Source organism: Lycorma delicatula, chromosome 1, assembly GCF_047948215.1.
Source record: "Lycorma delicatula isolate Av1 chromosome 1, ASM4794821v1, whole genome shotgun sequence".
Lineage (NCBI taxonomy): Eukaryota > Metazoa > Arthropoda > Insecta > Hemiptera > Fulgoridae > Lycorma > Lycorma delicatula.
In genome coordinates, this window is record NC_134455.1 from 160,257,516 (window position 1) to 160,282,163 (window position 24,648).

Consider the following 24,648-nt stretch of genomic DNA (forward strand, 5'->3'; position numbering starts at 1 on the left):
TTCTCTCAACTTGTCTATCTTGCAGTTAGCACATCAGCTTGCGCCTTGTTAGATACGATTGTATAATCTTGCACAGATATGAAGGAAAACGATGCTCTTCTAGAGACCTCATTGTGGAGATATGAGAAATACAATTGAATGCATTCCTCACATCTAAGGTAATGAGGACACACATTTCCCATCAGTTACATCTTGTGGCCCTTCTTGTCGTGTCACAAACAGCAGCTACAGCATCCAGGGCGGCCCTCCCCTTCCAGAAGCCATACTGACTTGGAGAGAGCCCGCCCACCTCTTCCACAGCCTCGGTTATCCTGTGCTGGAGCATGGCAAGTGCATCTATCATAGCCAGCAGCCAGTATGAAGAGGGAAGCGCCTGATCCCTCCCCGGTTTAGGAGCAAATACCAGCTGCTGGGATCTCCAACTCTCATGGAAGACCCCCTCCATAAGATAGGTATTGTAGACATCAAAGAAGATCTCTGGCTCCACCCAAACTGCCCCTTTATCACCATATTTGGCAACAAGCCCAAGCTCGGCACCTTATTCGAAGGCATACGCATTGCTGCATCCATTAATAATTCACCCTGTGTGAAGGTGGCAGAGGCTCATCATCACTCCTTTCATCTGCGGCTAAACCTTGTCCACAAGGGAAGAGTCCATCTATTATACCCCGGACTTTCCAGAAGTCCTGTGCAATGGGGACTCTGGGTTTTAGTATTCTTCTTACCAGGACACTAATGGCCTCCTCCAGTAGGCTGATTCAACTTCTGTAATTAGTGTTTTCCAAACAGTTCTCTTTGCCTACCGAATGCATTTGATTTAAGTACATCTTGGCTTCCTTATATCAGGCCACACACATGTCCCTCAGGGGATGGAGGTAAGCCCTCCTTCCCTGAGTATCATCTGCCTTCTGGCCTTATGACACTCTCTTCTTTTTTTTTTGTTACCTCACTCGTCCACCAATATGTGGGAGGTTGCCCCTTTCTATTATATCTCTGAGGGAGACTTTCACATGCCGCCACATGAGAGCTCACCAGGCAGTGCACCTTATCCTCTACACTAATAGCATCACAGACTCCACTTAAATTCAGTACCGCTACAAAAGCACCAGGGTCCCTGGTGCTCCAACCCGTAAATATGGATGATTCTTCACCGCTGTATCCTTCCTCTATTAGCGTAGTGATAACTGGCTGATGGTCAATCCCGGAGAGACAAGTTTAACCTAAGATCTAACATGTGAACTACTTTAGGGGTTATTGAATTGTTATCTTATTTTATGGTTTCTTAGGGCCTTTCATTTATATTCAAGTGTTTGAATTACTGTACTGTGTTTCAGCTATTAATGCCAGTTGCCATAAAGCAGATGGTAATTTTATTTTAATTGAGATATATAATGTGATATATCTTTGTTTATTTCAGCAAATATATTGTGTCTAGAGATGATAACGCAGAGGTGTTTTTTGCCAAGAAAAATATAAAAAAATCTTATTCTGAATTATAATCATGAGTAGCTCATGACTTTTGTAACACTCTCTCAAATAAACAGAATGCCCCACTGGTAAAAAAGCCTATTACTTCCTTTTGTGCAGGTGAACTGCCTTAAGACTTCATTCAGAAACCTTGTACTCAGTATGAAATTGTTCCACGAGTCCAGGTACATCATTACAATAATCTAATGCATCCTCTTCAGGAAAATATTGAACAGTCTTTTTCTCTGTTCCTGAACCGGTAAAAAGTAGTGCCAGAAGGTAACAAACAGATTTTTTCCTTTAACCTTGAGCATAAAAGTTCAGCAATGTCCTTAGGAAGGTTTCAGTTCCTCACCAAATCATTCAGATTGCTCAGACAAGTTTGGTTCATCACCTCCAGGATCATAATCATCATTTTCATCATCCATTTCATTAGCACAGGCCTGTAAAACCATTTTTTCATCATAAATATGTAATTTATCTGGTGGTGAAGAAACAGGTATTTCTGGTCCAGGATTTTTACCATGAAGTACATGAGTACAGGATTGTTCATAGTATGTTTGAGTAAAAAATACCCTTACTATTTTTTAAATTGAATCCTTGTATTACATATGAACAAAAGTAACAATTATCGCTGTGATTGATTTGTTCTCTATAAACCACAGACATCCAAAGAGGAAAGATTGTTTTTTTTTTCTTTGTGACCTCTGGTGAATCTCTTCATCACACATTGATCAAACCGTATGAGGAGCCCAAGATTTGTCTTGGTCTCCTAATTTCACACCAAAATATACATTTTTTTATGAATTCTCATAACAATTCTCTCACAATTTAATTTATATTATGCTTACTTGTGACAAAATTTATTTTTAATAATTTGATAATTTGTAGGTGGCAAATGATTGTTTTACAATGTTTTATTTGTAAAATACAGGCTTAGTTAAAACGTTAAATGTTATACTAAATAATGGATGAAAAACTGTAAATTCCCAGCTGGATCAAATACATATATATAAATTTAATAATGAGCTTCTAAGGATTTTGCTAACTTTTTCTTCATTACCAGATTATTAGTTTTTTTGTTGTACAATCATAAATTGTATTCTTCAGATCATCATTCTAAATGAATTTACATACACATTCACATATTCCTATTAAAATTTTAATTTCATTTCATAATTAACAATGATGTTGAAATTCATGATTCATGTGTTATATATTAAAACAAAATACAAAGTACAATTATTATTAAAAATAAAAAAAACAAAACATAAATTCTATTAAAAATAAGTTGAAAAATAAAATATAACGGAAGGAGCTAATGACATGCCATTAAAAAAATTACTTCTTCATACCTTTACTGTAATTGAATGTAAACTAACATTTTATGAGTACAAATTGATAGTAGTTGACAGTTAAAAAAAAATGTTATTAAAAATCATAACTTCTTCTCCTTCCATGAGTGAAGAAATTAAACTAGAGAGATAAATAAAGATTGTCATTATGTGTTTTACATGTTGTTATTTGTGTTATATCATAGCAGAATTCTTTGTATCTTAGCAACTTTGTTAAAGCCAGTAAAAAGTTTAAAGGTAAATTATTAATCTTCAAATTTATTAGAAAAGGTATGCAATTGGTGTAGTCATTCCAGTACATGCCAATTTATTTCTGTTTACCTTAATTTGTCTTTTGTTTATTTGCTAGTCACTACCAAAAATTATTTCCTTGCCCATTCTTAGGAAGAATTGATTAGGAAGCATCCTATGTCAGGCTTCCTAGGCAAAATGAGAAGTGAACTGGCATTCTCTTTTTGTCTTCATCCAGCTGAATGTACTGTTGCATATCAGCATGAAAAATGCAGGTATACTCAGCCTTAGAAATGAAGATAACCTTCAATCTGTTCACCACAGGGACTGCTTATATGGTTAACATTATTACTGTTGGAGAGTAACCCTTAACAGTGATTCATACACCTCAGGTGCTTTACATGCATAACTTCACAAAAAATATTGGGAAAAATAGTGTAAAGTAATATATTATTGTACCACTGTAGTGAAACAATGCATTATATATACTGCCTTAACTTGCTGGGAAAAATATATAATGCCTGTAGGTAAAAGATATTTCAATTTTAAAAAAAATGGGTTTTCAAGGATATGTTCTAATAGTATCATTACAGTTCTATGGAGGAATAGAGTTTTAATTACCACTTTTGACACCATGTATTGAATTCATTGCAGTAAACACTGTACAAATTTATTTGCATTTTTTTTTTATAGTTAACATGAGTCCTAGGAAGTTAATGACTTTTTTATTCCACTTTTAAGTGTTATATTTATGATTACAGGAATTTAATTATTTTAACAAGTCTGTATATGTATTTAACTGTAGAAAGAGAATCAAATGCATAAATATAATATAACAGGGGGCAGATTTAAAATTGATTAACGGTTGCGTTGGGATGTTTAATTTATGAATTTTTGGTAGTCCACTACTAACTAAACCTCCACCCCTCCACTTTCCAGGAGGTGTGGAGGTTTAGTTAGTAGTGCGCAGGAATACGTATGCAATTACTAACACCTTGCGGAAGCTGTTACCGAGCCCAACACTACTTCAGCACCCATAATTGGGGTTCCTCCACCTCTTAAAAAAAAAGCAAAAAAAAACAAAAAATGGCATCAACAATTTATGCAATGGGCATACATGGGCAGAAGTAAATCCTCATGAAATTGTGGAAGGAAATTTTCAACACTGATTTAGCGTTAATATATGGTTCAGCCTTCTTTACAATCAGCTGTTGGACATTCATGTTACTTGTCCACTTATGCTGAGATCTACTTGCACTTTCTTCAAGACGAATTACTGCAGCTGCTTGAATTGCCTGCAGTGCTGAATTGCAAAGTATACTTCCAGCACAATGGTGCACCTCCCCACTTTTCTTGTGCCGTTTTCACTCACTTAAATCATCATTTCCGTGAGAAATGGATCCACATTCTTGGCCATCAGGATCACCTGATCTAATACCTTTAGATTTTTGTGTCTGGGGATAGATGAAAAATATTGTATACAAAACAAAAATATATTAGCGTGAGGAATTAATTGTCTGCATTATAGATGCAGATGAGCAACTTAAGGACAGTCCTGAAGAACTAAAAAGAGCAACAAAACCAGTATTGAAGCATGCCAAGAAATGTGTTGAAAATGACAAGCTCATTTTTTAACATTTATTATAAACTGGTATGTATAATGCACTTCGGTCTAGTATACCGTTTCTAAATAAAATACAAATTTTTCTAGACTTTCTTTGTTTTATTTAACTTGTAAGTTATTGTAAGTAAAGCATAAAAACTGGGTTTTACCCCAATTTATTGGTTTTCATCCTATATTCCTAAAAAAAAACTACTGCAGGTGTGGTTCTGAGACCTATTTTATCTGATTCTTCAGGTCAAAACCGTACGAAATCATTAATTTTGCTCCTTAATTAATGTATTCAAAATATCAGCATAACCTCACCTCACCAGGGTAGCTGAAATCCGGGTGAAATATTTGATTAGCTGTAACTCACAAATGAAACATTTTAAACATATGTTTATATGAACTTTTTTACATTATTTTCTAAAGTAAAAATGGTTATAATATTGGGTTATGAAAGTGCCAGGAGAACTTAATGATACACTCTGTATATATTTAGGGGAGAGAGAGAGGAGAGTGAGCGAGCAAGAGGGCAAATCAGTTATCGGGTTTTCTCTGTGAAATGCAGTATGTTTTTGTGTTTATTTTAGATTTAATGGTAGTGCAACAGAAGAAACTGAAAGCCAGCAATAAATCAACTGGTGTTAGTCACAGTAATAATAGCAGCCAGATGTAAGTAATAATAATATACTGTACAATTAAGATTTTTTTTTCAGACAGTAGGGTAAAATTTTAGGTAAACATTTATTAAAAATTAGAATATTTTATATTAATAAAAAGAAAAAAAAACACTAAGCTAAATAAAATTGTTATCTATTTGCCTTAAAACCATTAAACTTTAGTTTGCATCATGAAAAAATAAGCTTGAGCTTGAAGAGATACCGTGTTATAGAAATAATTTAATCTTGTAACATTTTAAAACTTATTCTACTCCAAATTATTTTTGTGAATTACAGTATATTTGAAGAAAACCGGTGGCAATTGCATAGAATTATGCATCAGAATTACCATGTTTTGCATGTTTTTCCAGAAGTACATAATTTTCAATGATCCATACATTTTTAAGAGATAAAAAAAATTGTAAATAATTGAAGGAATGTTTTATCTGTAACTTAATTAATTAAAAAAAAGGTACTTCGATTGCTGGTTTCAATCTGACAGTTATTTCTATATTTATTGATATTTCAACTCTCAATAGAAATAGGATATCTTTTCACTGATATGTTTGTTAATAGTGGTATTACAACAAACACAAAATTTCAATTAACAATTGAATGAAATAAGGATTAGGAGGGGATAATATCTGTCTCCTATTAGAAAAGATGCTGTTGCTTCATTGTAACATTTAAACAGTAGTTGTATAGTCAAGTCCGAGATCTGTGTCATATCCTACACTTAGTTGTGACTACCTATTTCTAAACCCATAGTAAGATTTCCTGCTATTTTAATGGAAATTCTTTATTCCTTCAAGATTAAGATCTGCATGTTGCTGTATGCATTTGATAAGCATTTTTTCTTGTTGCTGCATTTCTCTCTTCAGCTAAGGTCTCTAATGTTTTATCAACGAAATGATCCATAAAAACAAGGATGCTCTTTTATTTCTTTGACTACCTAGTTTTGCACAATTGGAATGCTAGCAATGAGTTTGCGTCATAAAACGGACTTGCGAAAAAATGTGATTATCTCCTTGATAGTTCCAACTCTGTTTCAAATTTCTGGGATAAGGTTTGTCATTTATGACTAGATTAAGCTTGTGAGAAGGGTAATGAAAGTAGAATGTTTTTTTGTACTTTTGTCTCAAAATTGTCTGCACATCTTTTTTCCCAAACATGGTGAATATTCATCGAAGATTAGCCCCACACACTTATCAGGGTCTAGGTTTAAGTTGGGTCACAAAATCTTCAATATTTGGCATTACGTCCTTCTAGTTTTATAAAGATTAAAAATTCTTCTTTATTTCATTGGCCTTTTCATTGAAGAAATGTAATCCAATAGATGCTATTTTTGCCAGAAATATCATCCACGGTTTCATCAGCCAAAATTATTTCAGTTTTGATACATTTTTAGTTTGACACATTGTTTGGTCATATTCAAAATGGTCTTTTAGTTGTGAATCACTTGTTTAGATGCATAAATTGATAAGTACGCCATCATCCAGATTTTTGCCTTTGAGTGGTGATTGAATTTCCTCTTGAGGTGTTTGGCATTGCTGCAAAATCATATTTTTTGAAGGTACCCAGACATTCTCAAAGAGACGTTTTTTTCTTATCAACCAGCCTAGTGCTCACTAGGCCGATGAATTTTCCAATATTATCTTCATGAGATCTGTCATCTTCAATTTCACTTTCACTGTATTGCACATTGGTTTGTACCGCAGAAGAAGACCCCGCAGCAGCAGTGTTTGAACTAGAGGGTGGTTGTACTTCCTTGTCCTCATCCTCATCACTGCTGCTGGTATATTTTTAGTTTTAAATTCACTGCAGAAAAAATAAATTTAATTTGTCCAGATGTTGATGTGGATGTGGTATCTCACTGTATTGGTTTGACAAGGAAGGTTCTAATTAACATTTTTGTGTAAATTGAGTTTTGTATGGTACAAACTATAGTAGACTTGACTATAGTAGTTGAATTTAATTCAAAAATATGCCTCTTATCATTGTAACGTTAAAAACTTAGGAAGAATCAATAAATAGAAAGTTTATCAGACCAAGAAATTTTTAAAAGTCACTTTTTTGGACAGGGACCTCAAAGCAGCTATATCCATATCATAATCATAATTCATCATCATTTGTCATAAGGTAGTTCAATGTTTTGGTAATTAGTCTATGTTTTAGATTATTTTTAATTGTTCATCAAAAGTATTAATTATTTAGAAGAACTTGAAAAAAATTATAAACTTAAATACGAAACTGTTTTATGTTGAAAGATCTAGAAGAATCCCTAGTGACATAACACCTCTCTCTTTTTTCCAGTTTAGCCTCCGGTAACTACCGTTTAGATAATTCTTCAGAGGATGAATGAGGATGATATGTATGAGTGTAAATGTAGTGTAGTCTTGTACATTCTCAGTTCGACCATTCCTGAGATGTGTGGTTAATTGAAACCCAACCACCAAAGAACACCGGTATCCACGATCTAGTATTCAAATCCGTGTAAAAATAACTGGCTTTACTAGGACTTGAACGCTGTAACTCTCGACTTCCAAATCAACTGATTTGGGAAGACGCGTTAACCACTAGACCAACCCGGTGGGTAGTGACATAACACCTGTTGTGTTAGTTATATGTTATAAGTTATATGTTTTTAAAGCAAGATGCATACCTTGCTTATGTAAATTTACATTACATAGTACATTGCAATTTAATTAAAAGCATGTAAAAAAGTCACAGTAGGCTACTTACCAGAAATCTTCTAATATCCAGTGTTCATTATAATAAGGTGGAGGGCAGGTGGCCGGCTCAAAAAAAACAAAACTTTATAGTTGTAAAAAATTGCATACACTACTTACACGCTTGTGTGACAACTCTACTGACTAACCAGAAATGCATGTGCTCTTATATACTTGGTAAATAGCTTCTGGAATATTCCTGTCGTGTCATGAAGTAAGATGAAAGCGACTAAAAATTCTAGAAAACTCTTGTTACTGCAAGTAAGATGGCACCGGTGTAAAACAGTAGTTGTTAAATCTTATCACAGATGGGGCTTGTCTATTTTCTAATTAGTTTCTTTCAAAATATTTAATTTTAAATTTTTCAAAAATTATTTATATTTTTTTAAATTAATTTTTTCTGTCTTGGAAGGAGGAATAGCTTTCTCCCCCTTTAGATATACCCATGAATACATGCTTTCCTTATAAAAGCTAAGAGTGAAAAATTAGAACTAAGAAAGTTATATTTTTTTACAGCATCTTGTAGTGTAGTTCTGTAAGAGGTTTAAAGTGGGATTAATGAGAAAAGTGATGTATCCAGCCGACTATTTATTTTACATATGTGGTCTGTTTAGAAAATAAGCAAACATTTTTAATTATTCACCAACAAAGATATTTAGTGATGTGCAGTTGGCAGCATTGCATTCCACATAACCTCCTCTGTAAGCATATGTTCTTGGATTGTTAATATCTCATTTAGTTTTCATGTTATTGTTATTTGAGTGCAACGTGTTTGTGTTAGTAATGATATTTGTAATATGCAATTTTCAGGAGCAACAATACAACATAAAAATTTTGAATGAAACTGGGTAAAACTTTCACAGGAATGTTTCAACTTCTGAAACAAGCTTACGGAGATGATGCTGTGGGTCATACGCAATGTTGCGAATGCTTTTCACGATTTAAAAGTGGTCATCAATCAGTTGATGACCACTTTTAAAGATGACCTTCGACCAGGGAGGCCTTCAACTTCAACTGATGACATCCACATTCAGAAAATCCACTATATGATTTATACAAATCACCAATTGACTGTCAGAACTTGCAGAAGAGGTTAGCATCTCAATTGGACCATGCCATGACATTCTGACTGAAAAAAATTGAACTTGCATAGAGTTGTAGCAAAGTTTTTTCCTCATTTGATGACTGAACAGCAAAAAGAGCATAGAGTGGATGTTTGTCAGCAACTTCTTGAACAAGCCAATGACAATGAATCATTCATGCAAAGGATCATAACAGGAGACGAAAGCTGGGTTTAATGGCTACGGCATCGAGACAAAAGTTCAATCATCACAATGCACTGGCAAAGGATCTCCATGCTCCAAGAAAGCAGCACCTCAGTCTTGATCCAATGTCACAGTGATGCTGTCTCGTTTTAATGGAATTGTACATTTTGAATTCTTACCTCAATATGAAACAGTGAACCATGCATACTATCAAGGCATTTTACAACAGTTATGTGAATATATCCCCAAAAAGAGACCAGAGTTGTAAGAAAACTCCATGGTTCCTTCACTATGACATTGCACTCACACACTCAGTTTTGTCAATTTATCAGTCTTTTTCTTCTCATCAGGATATAGGCGAATCGTCTGTTTCAATCTCAAAGAAATTCTACATCTATACATCCAAATTTAACTAGTGTTGATTTCTTTGAGCCAATAGGGTGTGTAAGGTAAAGCAGCATTTCTCATAAAAATGAAACTACATTATCTTTCCATCATCATGATATGAAATTTATAGTTATGAAATACTACATTACTGGTTACCATATGTAATTATTTATATAGATTCATTTTTGTTTGATTTATAAAAAATGTATTCTTGGGACTGTTTATCACCATTGTTTCCTTGGTCTACCTACACCTCCCCAACCCATCTGTTTGTATCTCCAAATCTCATTGGGTATACATCCATCGGACATTCTACCTAAATATGTTATCCATCTTTGTCTGTTTTCTTTAATCTTATCATCCATTTTGAAAATGTTTAATTCCAATTTTAGTAAATAAGATGATAATAATTCATGGGATTTTACAATGAAACAACAACGACAATAATAGCATTCTGTAAGCATTTTTATTAATAGTTTTGATCAGCTGCAATTTGAGAAATTTAGCATTTGAAGCACAGTAATACCTTATTTGACTTTCAAGTCTTGAACTTTCTTGTACAGAACTGCAATATATTTCTTGTTGCCCAAGTTGAACACTGTTAATGCTTCAATACAGTATATTTTGTCTCAAAGTTTTTCCAAAAATTTGCAAAAGGATTGTTATAGTCAAAACTTATTTGCACTTTGGGAACCTTTAAGAAAATCTGTGAAATATCCCCTTAAAAGTTTGCTAATCCCAGCTTCCCAGAGTAGAGTAGTGCAAAAATTTTAATTAAAAACTGGCATATAACAGGATCAGTTGCAAATACAAAATGAAAAAGGTTACCTTCTTTAGGTTTCTAGAGGCCACAGCTAATTTTCAATGAAGAATTTTTGCAGGTCCAAAAAATTAATATGAAAATTATCATGACAAATCAATGTAAAATCGTGTTAGAAGATTTTGCATTCTTCAAATTTGACATATTGTGTAACATCTGTGCAACAACTTAAGAAGAAGACAAACGGAAATGCGTTAAATACTGTTAAGTTGTTTCTAAATAAAATTGCTTATGATGAAAGTACTTTTATGACTGACGAAGCACATGTACAATCTTTTGAGGCGTATCAGTTAGGTAATCTATACCAGTTGTTTGAAAAGTTGGTGTATTTTAGGGCATTGATTTTTTTTTTTTGGTGCAATTGTCAGTAAAGAATTGTACCTTATAACTTTTTAAGAATTCTACACTCAGTTAATTGATGGTGAACTCTCCTACTACTTCTTTCAACAATATGGAGCAACATGTATATCTCACCCTTCACTGTCCTGGTGTTCACAGGGCTTTTACAAAAAAAAATGCAGTCAAAAAAAAATGTTCCCTAGATTTGTCTATTTGTATTTTTTATCTCTAGGATTAGAATATTTGAAACAAATTGTCATACTTTGGAAGATCTGAAGGTGAATATTTAAGGTGTTGTCAAAGCTATTGAATGTAACATCAGTGTCTCAACCAGGTCACTTGAGCAGAAAAATGCTAATGTATAAAAAAAAAATATGTAAACTTTCACTAATAGTTTCATTTCTTTAATTTATTCATAAAATTATTATGTGATTTTGTATCACATGAAACATGGTAGGTCTGACCAGGTTTTAATTGTAGATGGATGAGTTATTTATTTAAATACTTCTCAGGTTAATGTGTTTTTTTCAGATTAGAAGATGGTTGTTCAATAATATCAGGAGATGATATGCTGGAAATTGGTTTAACAAATTCTGATTTATGTGATGATTTTTTTGAATCAAATGGTAATTATCAATATGTTTAATTCTTTATATTTTTTCTACAAACTCCTTGTTTTTTGTTTTATTTTTTTACTGTAACAGTGACTGATTTTTTATATATTTCCATTCTGATTAATTTATATTTTATGTTTATAAAAAGGTGGTATACCCTAGAGTATAGTATTTTTTTAAATTATAGACATGTGAAAGTCTGACCATTTACCGACAGTTAAGTATTTTCAACTTTGTTGATGTTATCCATTGCAGAAAGATAAATTAATAAATTGAATAAAGCCAAATAGATATGCATTAAATATTACTAATATATATTGTTGCATGATAAAATTTGGATATCATACTTGTTAAATGGGAACAGGTACCAAACTAAATTCCTTTTCTTCTATGCTAAACATTTAATTTCAATATATTTGTTACATCCTAGATCTTCAAATTTTTGCTTTGTGTACTCCAACCTTTATTTTGCCCTACAGGCTCTTGTGTTCTTACTTTCTTCTGCTATTAAATTCATTTACTCAGGTTTCTTCTTTCTGATTTGAACCTTATCAATCTAATTTCATAACTTTCATTCCATTCGCTTTCTTATTTTTCTGTTCTGACTTTTTTTGCAGCCAAATACATTTATTCTTAAAAATTCTAAATCCATGTTTTTATTAATAATTTTTTTCTGAAAGCTCTCCTTTACATGAACCTGTTTTTAATGTTTTTCTTACATTATATATCATTCTTCTAATTAAACAGTCTAACTCACTATTATCACATATTATTACTTAGTTTTGTATTTTTATTAATTTTTGAATCAAATTTCTTTTCTACAAATCAATTAATACCATTTAGGTATCTGTAACTCATTTGTTTCAGCTGAGGGTGACATTATCAGTGAACCACAATTTTCTTCTTTATGGATTGCTCTTTATAGTCTTGTTTGTGTACAGTGTTGAGAAAGTAAAGATTCAAAGTCTACAAATTATTTTTTAAATATTTTACTTTGGAATTGAATGATAATACTTTTTGAGTACCTTTACTTATTTTTTAGCCTAGCTAAGAAGAATATATAGGTTTCTTGATTCTGATGTTGAATTCTTCCACTTGCACTTTTAACCATATCACCACCATCCTTCATTATTATCATCATGGAAAGCTTTTCCTGCCAGATGTACTTTAAACTTTGTATATACCTTTTTTTTGTTCTCAACTGTAATTTACAGTTGAGTTACAAAGATAACTATTTTGAAATTTGTAACAAATACTTTTATTTATTTTTTTACGGAAAATGTAGATTTAAGCAACAAAATAAGTTATCAGTGTAAATATCAAATGAATGTGCATTTTTCATAATATTGTAATGCCACCATAATTTTGTCACCACTGGTTTTAAGGAATTTTAAGCAAAATAGGATTAAAAACTACATACACAATAGTTATCTAAATGAGACTGTTGTTAATGAAATTGGTATGGAATAATATTAGCTATTGTTAATACAGGTGATTCAAAGAAACGGGAAATTTAAAAAATTAAATAATGTTAATGAAAAATTTTTTTTAGATAATGAATTTTATTTCATGTAATTGTACAAATGTTGCCATTTTAGGATACATACATTTTAGTTTATTTTTTAAAGATATCTTCCAGATGACCTCCTCTTCTACATAAACACCCACGAAGTCTCTTCGTTAAATTGTTCATGGTTTGACGTAACATCTGAACTGGAATTTCCGCAATTGCTTCTCAGATCTTTGCCTTCAGTTCTTCCGTTGTAGCAGGTCTACTGTGGAACACTTTGCTTTTAAGGTAACCCCACAAAAAGTAATAGCAAGCTGAGATATCTACTGTCACCATTTCGTGAAATGACACATTGTCCAAATAATCTGCGTACAGCTGCCATCGATATTCGTGCAGTATGTAAGTTGCTCAGTCTTGTTGAAACCAGGTTGTGTTAAGAATCGGTGGAAATCTCTTTTGTTGTTCCACAACAAAGGTTTCAAGCATGGCTACGTAACGAGCCGACGTCATTGTAATCCCAAGACCGTTGTCATCCTCAAAAAAATAAGGGCTATAACACCATAAGATGACATAGCACACCACACGGTCACTTTCTGGCTGTGCAATGGATGCTGGTGTAGCTGCGTAGGATTTTCTTGTGCCCAGTATCTGAAATTTTGCTTGTTAACAAATCCACTGAGATGGAAATGCGCTTCGTCTGACATCCACAGTTCGTGAACAAACTCTTCATTATCATTTATCTTCTGAAGCATTACATTACAGAATTGTGCTCGCACAATGCATCATTCGGTTTCAGTTCCTGGACGATCTGCAACTTGTATGGATGGAATTGCAAGTCCTTCACTAACATTCTTCGAACACTTGAACTATGCAATTGTAAAGATGCTGAGAGACGACAGATTGACCGATGTGGACTTCGTGTGACAGCATCTTGTAAAGCTTGAACATTCTGTGGTGTACGGATGGTTCGCTCACGGCCTGGAGATTTCTTTTTCATTGCCAAACCGGTTTCCTCAAAAGTAGATATCTATGTTTTAATTACATGTGCTGATAGAACAGCACATGCTGTTCCAGATTAAAATGACGGCGAAATTCTCTACGCGCTCCCTCCACACTGTCATTGTTTTTGTAAAACGCTTTGATAGCAAATGCACGTTGTGCACCACTCCAAGGATCCATGACAACTAAATGGCAGGTTAGGTTAGAGAGGCTGGCGCCACTTATCAAGTGGTACCAATTGCCCACGGTTACCAACACAACTTTCAAAATTTCCCGTTTCTTTGAATCACTCTGTATAAGTATTGGGTGTCAAAAATTAACTGAAAATTTCAAGAAAACTTAGTAGCTTTTGATTCCAACATTTCTCATCATTGACAGTCAGTAGTCAGTTGGTGGAACTTCTGGACTACGATGTTATATAGTTTTCAACACCCATATATAGTTTTCAATACCCATATACTTCCAAACGTCTCGCAACAAACAACAATCAGTGTAATGGCATTGCATATTCTTAATGGTAATTATTTAAAATTAAAAACATCAAAACCTTAACTGTATTTATTTTAAGATTTATTATCTTTAGTTTACATTACAATTGCTCAGTGTAATAGCAAGGTTGGGAAAAAGTTAAAACTCAAAAAATAAAATTAAAAATTATGGTTAAAATTAAAAATTCCAGGTTTAGAGTGCAATGCAAGTCAATATCTTCACTCTTATGAAAAAAGTTAACAGCTGATCTGATATCCAAAAAGTACACACTTTGTAACTTAGTTGATGGATTTCTTCACGAACAGATGTCATCCCTAGGTAATCATGGATCTCCTTGTTGTTCACAAACCATGGCTCATATTGACTTTAGAAATGCCTTGTACAACAATAGTTTGTTATGTGAAATATATTGATGGTTTGTTGCCTTTGTGGTTATTATTCATGAGCAACACACCATTATGATTGAACCAAGAAATGATGGCTGGATTGTCAAATCTTTTTGACAAAATTAATGTATCTGAACCATATCAAACGTTTATTCTGAAATACATAGGAATCTTTGAAAATTGATTCAAATCAAATTGTATGGATTGCTCGCTATAAGTCTGCAGGACAATTTTCAACATCTTGATATTTGACAGAGATATAAATTATGTTTTATGATACTTTGTAATTTTTGTTAAGAAATCTCATTTGGGTGTTCCATTCACTAATTTCAGAGGTGATTTTTGGGATATGCAGTTAAAGCAGTATTTACACATTGCAGTTTTTATCACAGACAGAGCATGCCTAGGACATAGTCTTCATTAGCTGTGCACATTTGGCCAAAATTTCTTTATTTGTGGAAGTGCTGTAGGAAGCACTGTATATAAATCTTCATACTTTATATAACTGGTACTGGTTTGCATTTTTTTCAGATGACTCAAAATCACCAAAAAATAAAAGAAAAAAATTAAAACGATCAAATCTGCCATCACAGCAAACACCAATGCCTGTTGTTGCTTCAACTACTCATACCAGTCCACAACAAAGTGATTCTGCAGTTGCAGAGTTATCTGTAAAAGGGGTAAATGATACAATTAAAGTGGATGGTGAAGGAAACAGTGATACTAAAGGGAAGACTTTATTAGAAATATTAGAACTTGAAATGAGAGCTAGAGCTATAAGAGCCTTGCTGAAACGCGATGATAGCCCAACTCAGTCGCCGTTATCATCTTCGCAGCAAAAACAAAAACTGTGCAATAATAATGGTGATACCATAACTGAAACCCAGTCTGAAATTATTGATTTGACAATGGCTAATGATTCAGCTGAATTGGTAACTACTGCAACAAAAGAATCTGTGAACGAAGTGATGCAGACTAAAACAACTGAAGATGTAAGTGATAATGAAGAGAATATCAGCAAAGAGAAAGATAAATGCCTCGAAATAAGAGATAATTCTGTTTTGAGTAAAATTAGAAATACTGAAGAAAATACACAACCGTTCATGATTGAGGATAGCGAAGAGAGTGATAAACCAGTCAATAATGTTAAGATTGATGATAATGATAAAAATATTGCTTGTAACAGCTGGGCTGAACGATGGCTAGAAAAAAAGAGTAAAGATGTCAAACGTTTGGTATCTACCAGTAAAATGTGCACAACAATTAGAAATAAAATGAAAAAATCTAACATTCGTAATAAAAAAGCTTTATTTTATGAAACAGTAAATAAAGATAAAAATGATTTGCTGACTAAAACAATGCCTTGTGAATTTAAAGGAAGCATAGATGAATATAATATGCTGACAAAATGTATTGTAGACAAGGAAGAACCTCAGCAGCCAGACAAGATTTCTATTCATCAGTCTTCTAGTGTTAGTGACAAAACAAACGATGAAAGTGAAGAAACACAGAATACTACAACCTCAGAAAATAATTAGCTCAATAAAAAACTGAGAAATTTATTGTTATTCTTAATGGGATTTTTCAAAATTTTGAAAATAAAAGAAAATAACATTTCATTTACTGAACAAAGCTGACAGCCAAGAAGTATTTGCATATTTTTTATGTAGTTGTAAATAAATAAATAAATAAACATTTATTTAAGAACATTTAAAATAAAGAATTTAATTATTTGTTTACACCATATATATACAATCACACATTCAATTTCATCACACATTCATGACCCCCATGATATCTACCAACTTCAACACAGTGTTGAAGTTGACACAGTTTATTTATTAACTTGACACAGTTATCTCCTATGCCTAGGGAAAATCTCTTTACAGAAATCAGAACTGTTCTATCCACTTGCAAACTGATTAAGGTGTGGTCTGGCTCCATCCTGCATGAACCCAGTTCTAACTGAAACCTTTGCATGAAGCTGAGAACAAAATTACTATGCAGCTTGTTTAGTATTTTGTTCATCAGCCTCTGTACAGAAAATGTTTTTAAAATTGCTGTACAGATCGCATAGAAAATCCAAGTTGTGCTGCTACTTTTCTTGCTGATTTGCCTGGGCTCCTCAGCAACACTGACCGCTTTGACATTCTGTAGAGAACAAGCATTGGCAGGCTGTTCACGCTTATTCTCAATAATGAACAATCACTATTAAATTTTTCATAAAGTCTTTGTATTGGCTTAAATGAGGAAGACCACAAAGTTAGAAAATGTGCATGAAACCATCTTTGTGTAAGCACCACACTTTTTGTTTCAAGAGAAGAAACTAATATTCATGAACTGCTGTCACTTCTGCCAACATAAAACACATTAATTATAACCTAAACAAATGTTGGATTGTTTCATGTGTCATTCTGTATTTTACCTATTTTCCTATAGCCATTTATGTTTCAATTTTACTATTAGAAATTCATGAATTTGTTCCAGCCTCTGGTTGTAAGAAAACCGGAAATTTTATTTTCCAAAACTTTTGATCAATTAATCCAATACCATTATTCAAACTCAATCACTGAAATATTATCAAAGTAGAGCATTTTTGTTTCTGAAACAGTATTTTCACCCCTGAGAACTGAGTGGGTTAAGCATGAACATTTTTCACATAGTTTCTTGTATCCCGTATCTCAAGAAACTACTTTAAAAATACTGCTTCTTATAAACACTTCTGTATATATACAAATAGCTTAACTTCTAGAAAATTTAATTCCGAGAAAATCAATGTAAACACTGCCAATAAAAAGTAAAAAACTTTTTTAAAAATGATTTTACTGAAGCAAAATAAACAGAAAATCATATTATTCTATACCTAATAAACATTATTTTTAATATAGAAAAAAAATTAAATATAATTTAATATAGAAATACATGAAATGACAACAGAACAATAAACTTCAGTCACAGTAATTGTTCAAAATTCCCTGCTTCACAATGTACACAGCATTGCCGACGTAAAATATTTCCAGTGGCTTTCTGTTATCTCAGAATCGCTTTGTATATATTCAACAGCAATTTGCATTTAATTAGCAACTCTTCTTTAGTATTAACTTCTTCAGTATACCAACAAAAAGTTAATACTAATCATTTTCATATGGCCTCAAATGAAGTAAACTAGTTAGGTCCGTGGTGGCCAATTGATTGGTCCAATCCAGTTTAAGAATTTAATATTAAAGTGATTTCTAGCTACTAAATTAAAATGTGGCATTGCACCATCGTGCTAGAAAATCATTTGGAATCTAGTTTGTGAAAGTACATCCTCCAAAAGAGCCAGAAAATTATTTTTCAAGAGATGTACATATGCTTCTCCAATCAGGGTTTTATGAAAAATAGAAGAATCTTGTCCATAATATTGTTAATGCCACACCAAACAATGTGAAATCTATGTTGGAAACTAGTTTCCACAGTAAGTTGTGAATTGTCTTCACTCCATAAATGACCATTTATGGAATTGAAGATTCCACTTCTCATACAAGTGGTTTTATCAGCAAATAAAATTTAATTTACCTTATCAGCATTGTCTAGAAAGAAGCCAATGACAAGTTTAACTGCTGGGGCTAATTGGTCAGCCACAAATTTTGAACCTTCTGAACCTTTCTGTTAAAGATTTTCTTTCCATAGGGTGTGCCACACTGTTTTTTGACAAACCAGTGCTACATAAAATTTGCCTTATACTGGTGCCTAAGCTACACTGAATCACACAATGTTCATCAGCAACATGATGATTTACTTAGCTAACAGAAAGTGAACATGTTGTAAATTGCCCTTCCATTCATACGAAGAATGTTTATTAAGTAAAGAAAGAATACAATTTTCTGTCAAAAATTTTTCAAAAAAAATTTGATTTTTAAAATCTATATTTACATTAATTATCTCTGAATTAAATTCTCTACAAGTTTTGCGACTGTACTGCAAACCTTAAAAAAAACACAGAATTTTGTGTTTTACATTGGATATCTTAAAAATTACTGGAGTTACAGTTCTGGGATCTGTTGTATCCTATTTTCCAGCTCAAAACACCAACTTTATACTTTACTTTGATTTGGGTCCCAAAAATTATAGTAAGGCTTCTTTTTATTAGAGCTGAAACCCAGGTGAAATCTTTTTGTCAGCCACAACTCGAAAAATAAAGCATTTCCAGACCTATGTTTATACAAACTTTTTTCATTATTTTCACCAGTAGAACATGTTCAAAAAGTTTCTTTGTGGGAAACCTATGTATATACACACAAACTGCAGTACGATTCATAAATACTTTTAAAAACTCAGTAATCTTTTATTTACTTATTTAAAAAAGAACACTTACTACAAAATAGCTTTTTATTTAACTGTACCTTAAAACACTTTAAAATTCTGAACACTACATCCTGAAGGTGGTCCACCATCTCAGTTGATGATGTAATTTATCAAGAATGGTTGTATTTCAACTTTTTTTTTGTTCAATGTTTTGAGAGTGGATTGCTCAACACTTTATTCTTCAATTAGCCCTACTACAAAAAATTGCATGCTGTGTGATCTAATGATTTTTCAAGGAATATTGCCCAAAAAACATTCATTCACTGCATCATTAATTAGTCAAAGTATGTGACTGACCACCCCATGTCTGGATTAATTTCAGGTTTCTCTGCTATTTGAAGAGACAAAAACTATTCAATTATCTGGACATATTATTCTGATGTAACAGCATTCCTATCATTCTCCTCAAAGAAATAACGTAGACAAGTAACATATTTAAGTACTGTGCATTGATTCTTGATGCATTTTTTTGTAGGTTTGTTTATTCTTGTAATTGTAAATGGAATTTGTCATTCATTAACATATTGTAAATAAAATCTATAATTATGTTTACAAGATTCAAAAGTTGGTAACAGTCATCAGTTGTTACCTTGATCAGAGAGTTTAATGGCTGTGCAACTTAAATTTTATATGGATCTGTGTATAAATCCACAAGACTGAATGAAAACAGGCAAAACGTTTGGGGCTACAAAGCAGTTCTTACAATATACATGCTTTCAGGTCCACCATACATTCCTTTAAGGTCCACCATACATTCCTTTATTAACCAAGATACTTCTTATTTAATCCTGGAGTTATACTTAAAATTAATTTTATTATTACATATACTATATTACTTTATTAATATGGTGCTAATTACTAGCATAATATACTGAACTTACAGTATAATTATTTAATAGAATTCAATAGTGCCAATAAAAAGATAGAAGTGGCTGTACTCCAAAGTAATTATTTTATGAAAGAATAATGATACAAATTTATGAATGTAATAAATAAATTTGTTCAAAATAAAACAAATTTTGAAAGAATTAAGTAATAAATATTTGAGTACATACTTCAGAGCACATTAAAAAGTGTGAAAAAAATTTCTGTTATCTAATTAATTTATTACTTTATTTAATACTACTAATGAAGCCAATGAACATCTGCACAAAAGAAGGAACAAATAGAAAAGGAAGGAAGAAACATAGTTCCCATGTTAAATTGAATAAAAGCGATAAACTGAACATGGCTATGAAAGTATTTAACGGAAAATAATGGTTATTATATAGTAAGATAGAGAGAGTTGAATAAGCATCTAATGAAGTGTTAAGTTTGAAGTCTTACTTCTGTATGGATCGGAAAAACATGGACATTAAAAAAAAGGGAAAGAGGAAGCATTTAAAATGTGATCATAGAGTAGAATGGAGATGATTAAATAAACAGGCAGAGAATGAAGCAATCAGATAAATACTGATCACAACAATGCTAGAAGGATCGGGAAAGGAATAAAAAACTGAGGCTGAAAAAAAGTAAAAATTATGAACTATCCAAAAAGAAATCAGGATCGTAAAAATTGTTGGGAACAGAGGAGAGAACGGATACAGAAATGATGCAAGGAAACTGCCTCTGGGTAGATAACCATATATAATAATTAAACATTGCTTCTCAATATTGTTGTACTGGGATGCTTCTCTAACCAGTACAATATTGCTTCTCAAAAATAAAGTCATTTAATTTTAAATAATTACGTTGGAATATCTGTTATTTAGGTAATTTATTGAAAATAGTTAACTTAAGCATAATAAAATTATGGTTCTTAATCATAGGCCAAAATAACTGTCACGTTGCCAGTTTTATATCATTTTTAGAGATAACAATTATTTCTATTAGCAAATGATGCAGCAGATTCAACATTACTTTTGTCTACAGTTATGTTTCTGTTAGTAAAAAAATAAAATTATTTAAAACCACAAAATCTTTAAATTGTAAACCAAAGTATTATTAAAATCCACTTCAAAGATTTTTAGTCACTATTTGCAGTGGCAGATGCTGCTATTCTTACTCTGATTAGAGCTGATGTGATTGCTACAAGACTTTTAATTAAGCAAACACATATTTAAAATGTAATAAAAAGAGAGTTAGATCAGAATCACACTGCTCATCATAATTCTGTTCACAAGTGAATACTGTTAAAAAGTGATCTTTTGATTAAGAATAGATTAGCAAGAATGAGTGTAGTAGATTTGTGATTTACAACTACGAAGATAATAAGGCACCAAATGTTGAGATATCCATAGCGACATCTTTTTTACTGTACATTTCATCTTTGAAATTGCATTCCGTTTGGTCAATGTAAAACATAGTGTTTTACATTTTGTTCTCTTTATTGTTCTCAAGAAATAAAATGTTCCTCCTAATAATATTTTATTGATTTTTCTTGGTTACAATTTTCTTTTAAATAATGTTGAAGTTTAATGAGTTTCAAAGAGCTTTTACATTTTATATATATATATATAAATTTTTTTTTCTAAAATTGTTCTTTCGAGAAACATATTCTTCTGCATTATATAAATTATATTAATATAACCAACCTAAATACAAAATTAATAAATAAAATAGGATGACACCTACCTTCTTCCAAAATTCATGCAAGAGTGCTTTCACGAGTTACTCGCATCATCAGTTGCTCCATATAATTTTTTTCATACCTTTCTTTATCAAATTACATGTTAAAATTGAAATTAAAAATCATCAATCAGTACAGTATTATACGTCAGATTTAAAATTGTTAAAAGATCCTTTTCCAAATTAAAATCAAAACTTAAATAAAACTAAAAATTTTAAATTCAATTTTTTTTTTTTTAAATTTAAAATATTTAGATAAAAATTAGAAATTGCATATATATATATATATATATATATATATATATATATATATATATATATAATGTATAAAGTCATTTATATAAAGGGTGTCCCATATAAATCGCAACCCAACCTTATATTGGTAGGTACTGAAATAATAAAAAGGCATGTGTAAATGTAAATGTAATTTTTATTATTACCACCATTACCTTACATTTAGAGTAAATGTTGGAAGTGGCCGCCATCTTCTTGAATACAAGCTTCAATTCTTTTTACAGTGTTTCTTGCAACTTTTTTAAAAGTTTGTGGCTGGATATTTAATACAGCTTGTTCAATATTGACTTTCAAGTGTTCGTGGGTTTGTTGCTGTAGGCTTTTTCTTTGAGGTAACCCCGTAGAAAAAAATCCGCCGCAGTCAAATCTGGAGATCTTGGTGGCCACAAGCCTCGGCCGATAACATGATTACCAAAGAATTCCTCAACGAAATCAGGAGTTGAACCTGCGTAGTGCGATGTCGCACCGTCATGTTGTAGCCAGCAGTGTTTGTCTAACTCTTCCAAGAGTGCAATGAACTGAAATAAAATATCCTGATATCGTTCTGCATTAATGTTGTACTCGAAAAAAATAGGACCGATTATTTTCTTCCGCGATATCGCGCACCACACGACTAACTCCTGCGGATGTAATTGTTTTTCGTGATAAACGTGGGGATTTTCAGCACTCCAAATTCTACTGTTTTGGCTGTTTACGTAGCCATCCAAATGAAACCCTGCTTCATCTGTGAAAAATAACGAATCAGTAACATTAATTCCTTCACGCAGAAATCGACGGAACCGTTGACAATATTGTAGCCGTTTTTCTTTGTCGGACTCAAGAAGTTGATGAACCGTTTGAATGCGATAAAGTCGTAATTGTAATTGTTTGATCGCTTGATGAACAGTTGATTTAGACAAATTAATTTCAGCAGACAAACGTCTGATCGATTTGTTTGGCGAGGCGAGTAATCGGTCTTTGATTTCAGTGACTGTATCTGTATACAACACTGACGCAGATCTTTTGTGTTCCTTGTTATTAAGAAAACCAGTCTCTCTAAATTTTGCGACTAACCTTAATACTGATGTTTTGTTAGGAGCTAGTTTATCTGGGTACTTATGGCGAAAAAATCTTGCACTGCAACCACTGATTTCGTACTGAAGTACGACTCAACAATGAAAACACGTTCATCTAGCGAAAACACCATCTTGTCTCTAGCAATACACTGAGCGTTATGATTGCATTGTTGTTAATATCGGTAGTGTTCAACTGCGTTGCCGATGTTCAGATGTTGGACGAGTCCATTTCAGTAACGAATAGGGGAGTAAGGTTGACTTTTGAAATTTCATGGATGAGTGATTGATGGGTTGCGTTTTATTAGGGACACCTGTGTGTGTGTGTGTGTGTATATATATATATATAAAACTTCATTTATAGTCATTTACTAACATTCTATTATATTTATTAATTCTGTACTTAGGTTGATCGGATTTATTATATTAATCTGGTTATTATATTATTCCACACACACACAAGGTTAAATCAAATATAAATGCGATTTTAAAAAAAATTTATTTATTGAAAAATAAAGGCAAATATAATTTACTTTTCTACATAGTTTCCTGCTTTAGAAATACATTTTTCTCAACAAGAAGTAAGGTTTTTTATCACAGCATCATAAATTGAAACTGGTTGCATCAGTAGCCAATTGTGCACAAATCCTTCCACGCCCTCATCATCTTCAAATCATTGCCTTCCTAGAACTTCTTTCAGCAACCCAAACAAATGAAAATCGCAGGGTGATAGGTCCGGGCTGTAGGGATGATCATCAAGTTGAGTCCATTTCTTCTAGTTTTGAGACTATTAGGTGCTGCAGTATGGGGTTGGTGTTGTCTTGGAGGAGGATGGCCTCTCAAATTGGTTGGTCTCTCTTCTTTTGCGGCGATATGCAGCCTCACCTCGTTCAACAGCTCGCAGTAGTAAGCAGCAATGATTGCATGTCACCCATGCAAAATGTCTCACCAGTAAAAAAAAACTGTTGAAAGAACCTTACCAGCTGACTGTCAAGTCTTTGCTTTCACTAGGGCTGCCTCCCTTTACTCTGCCACTCCATGCTAGCTTGTTCCTGGGAATGAAGTGGTGGTGGACCCATATTTCATCGCAGGTGACGATCCGACAAAAATGATCCGAACCTCTTTCGCAAACCTTGCTGCAAATCCCTGACAGACCTCCAAACTTCTCAACTTCTGAACTGCAGTCAAAAGACAAGGGACCCGTCTGGCACACACTTACAGAACTGTAGGTCGTTTGTGATGATTGCTTGGCAACTCTCATAAATTATTCCGACCTATTTTGCAATTTCGGATACTCCCACCAGGTGATCATCTTCAAGAATGTCTCAAACCACGCAAATGTTTTCGTCTATAATGCTGGTAATAGTGTTCCTGATTTTCCACTCATTCTTGTCCTTCCTTGAACACTTTATGCCAGGTAAACACAAAAATGACAAATGTCAGTCCTTGACAATCTCCAAAACATTTTCGTTGTTTGAACTCCTTCACGAGC

The 24,648-nt window shown here is 32.7% G+C and overlaps 1 protein-coding gene across 3 annotated transcripts in view; it reads left to right on the forward strand.

Moving 5' to 3' along the window:
• LOC142324834 (uncharacterized) overlaps positions 1 to 16,557 on the forward strand; it is a 29,564-nt gene extending 13,007 nt beyond the window's left edge. For 2 of the 3 annotated variants that reach the window (XM_075365878.1, XM_075365861.1), the window contains exons 5-7: positions 5,250 to 5,331; positions 11,390 to 11,484; positions 15,388 to 16,556. In XM_075365878.1, the coding sequence (XP_075221993.1) occupies positions 5,250 to 5,331; positions 11,390 to 11,484; positions 15,388 to 16,394 (1,184 nt within the window). In that variant the 3' untranslated portion in view covers positions 16,395 to 16,556. Of the gene's footprint in view, positions 1 to 5,249; positions 5,332 to 11,389; positions 11,485 to 15,387 lie in introns of all 3 variants that reach the window. The other variant, XM_075365870.1, reaches the window with a different exon arrangement.
• The last annotated feature ends 8,091 nt before the right edge of the window (positions 16,558 to 24,648 follow it).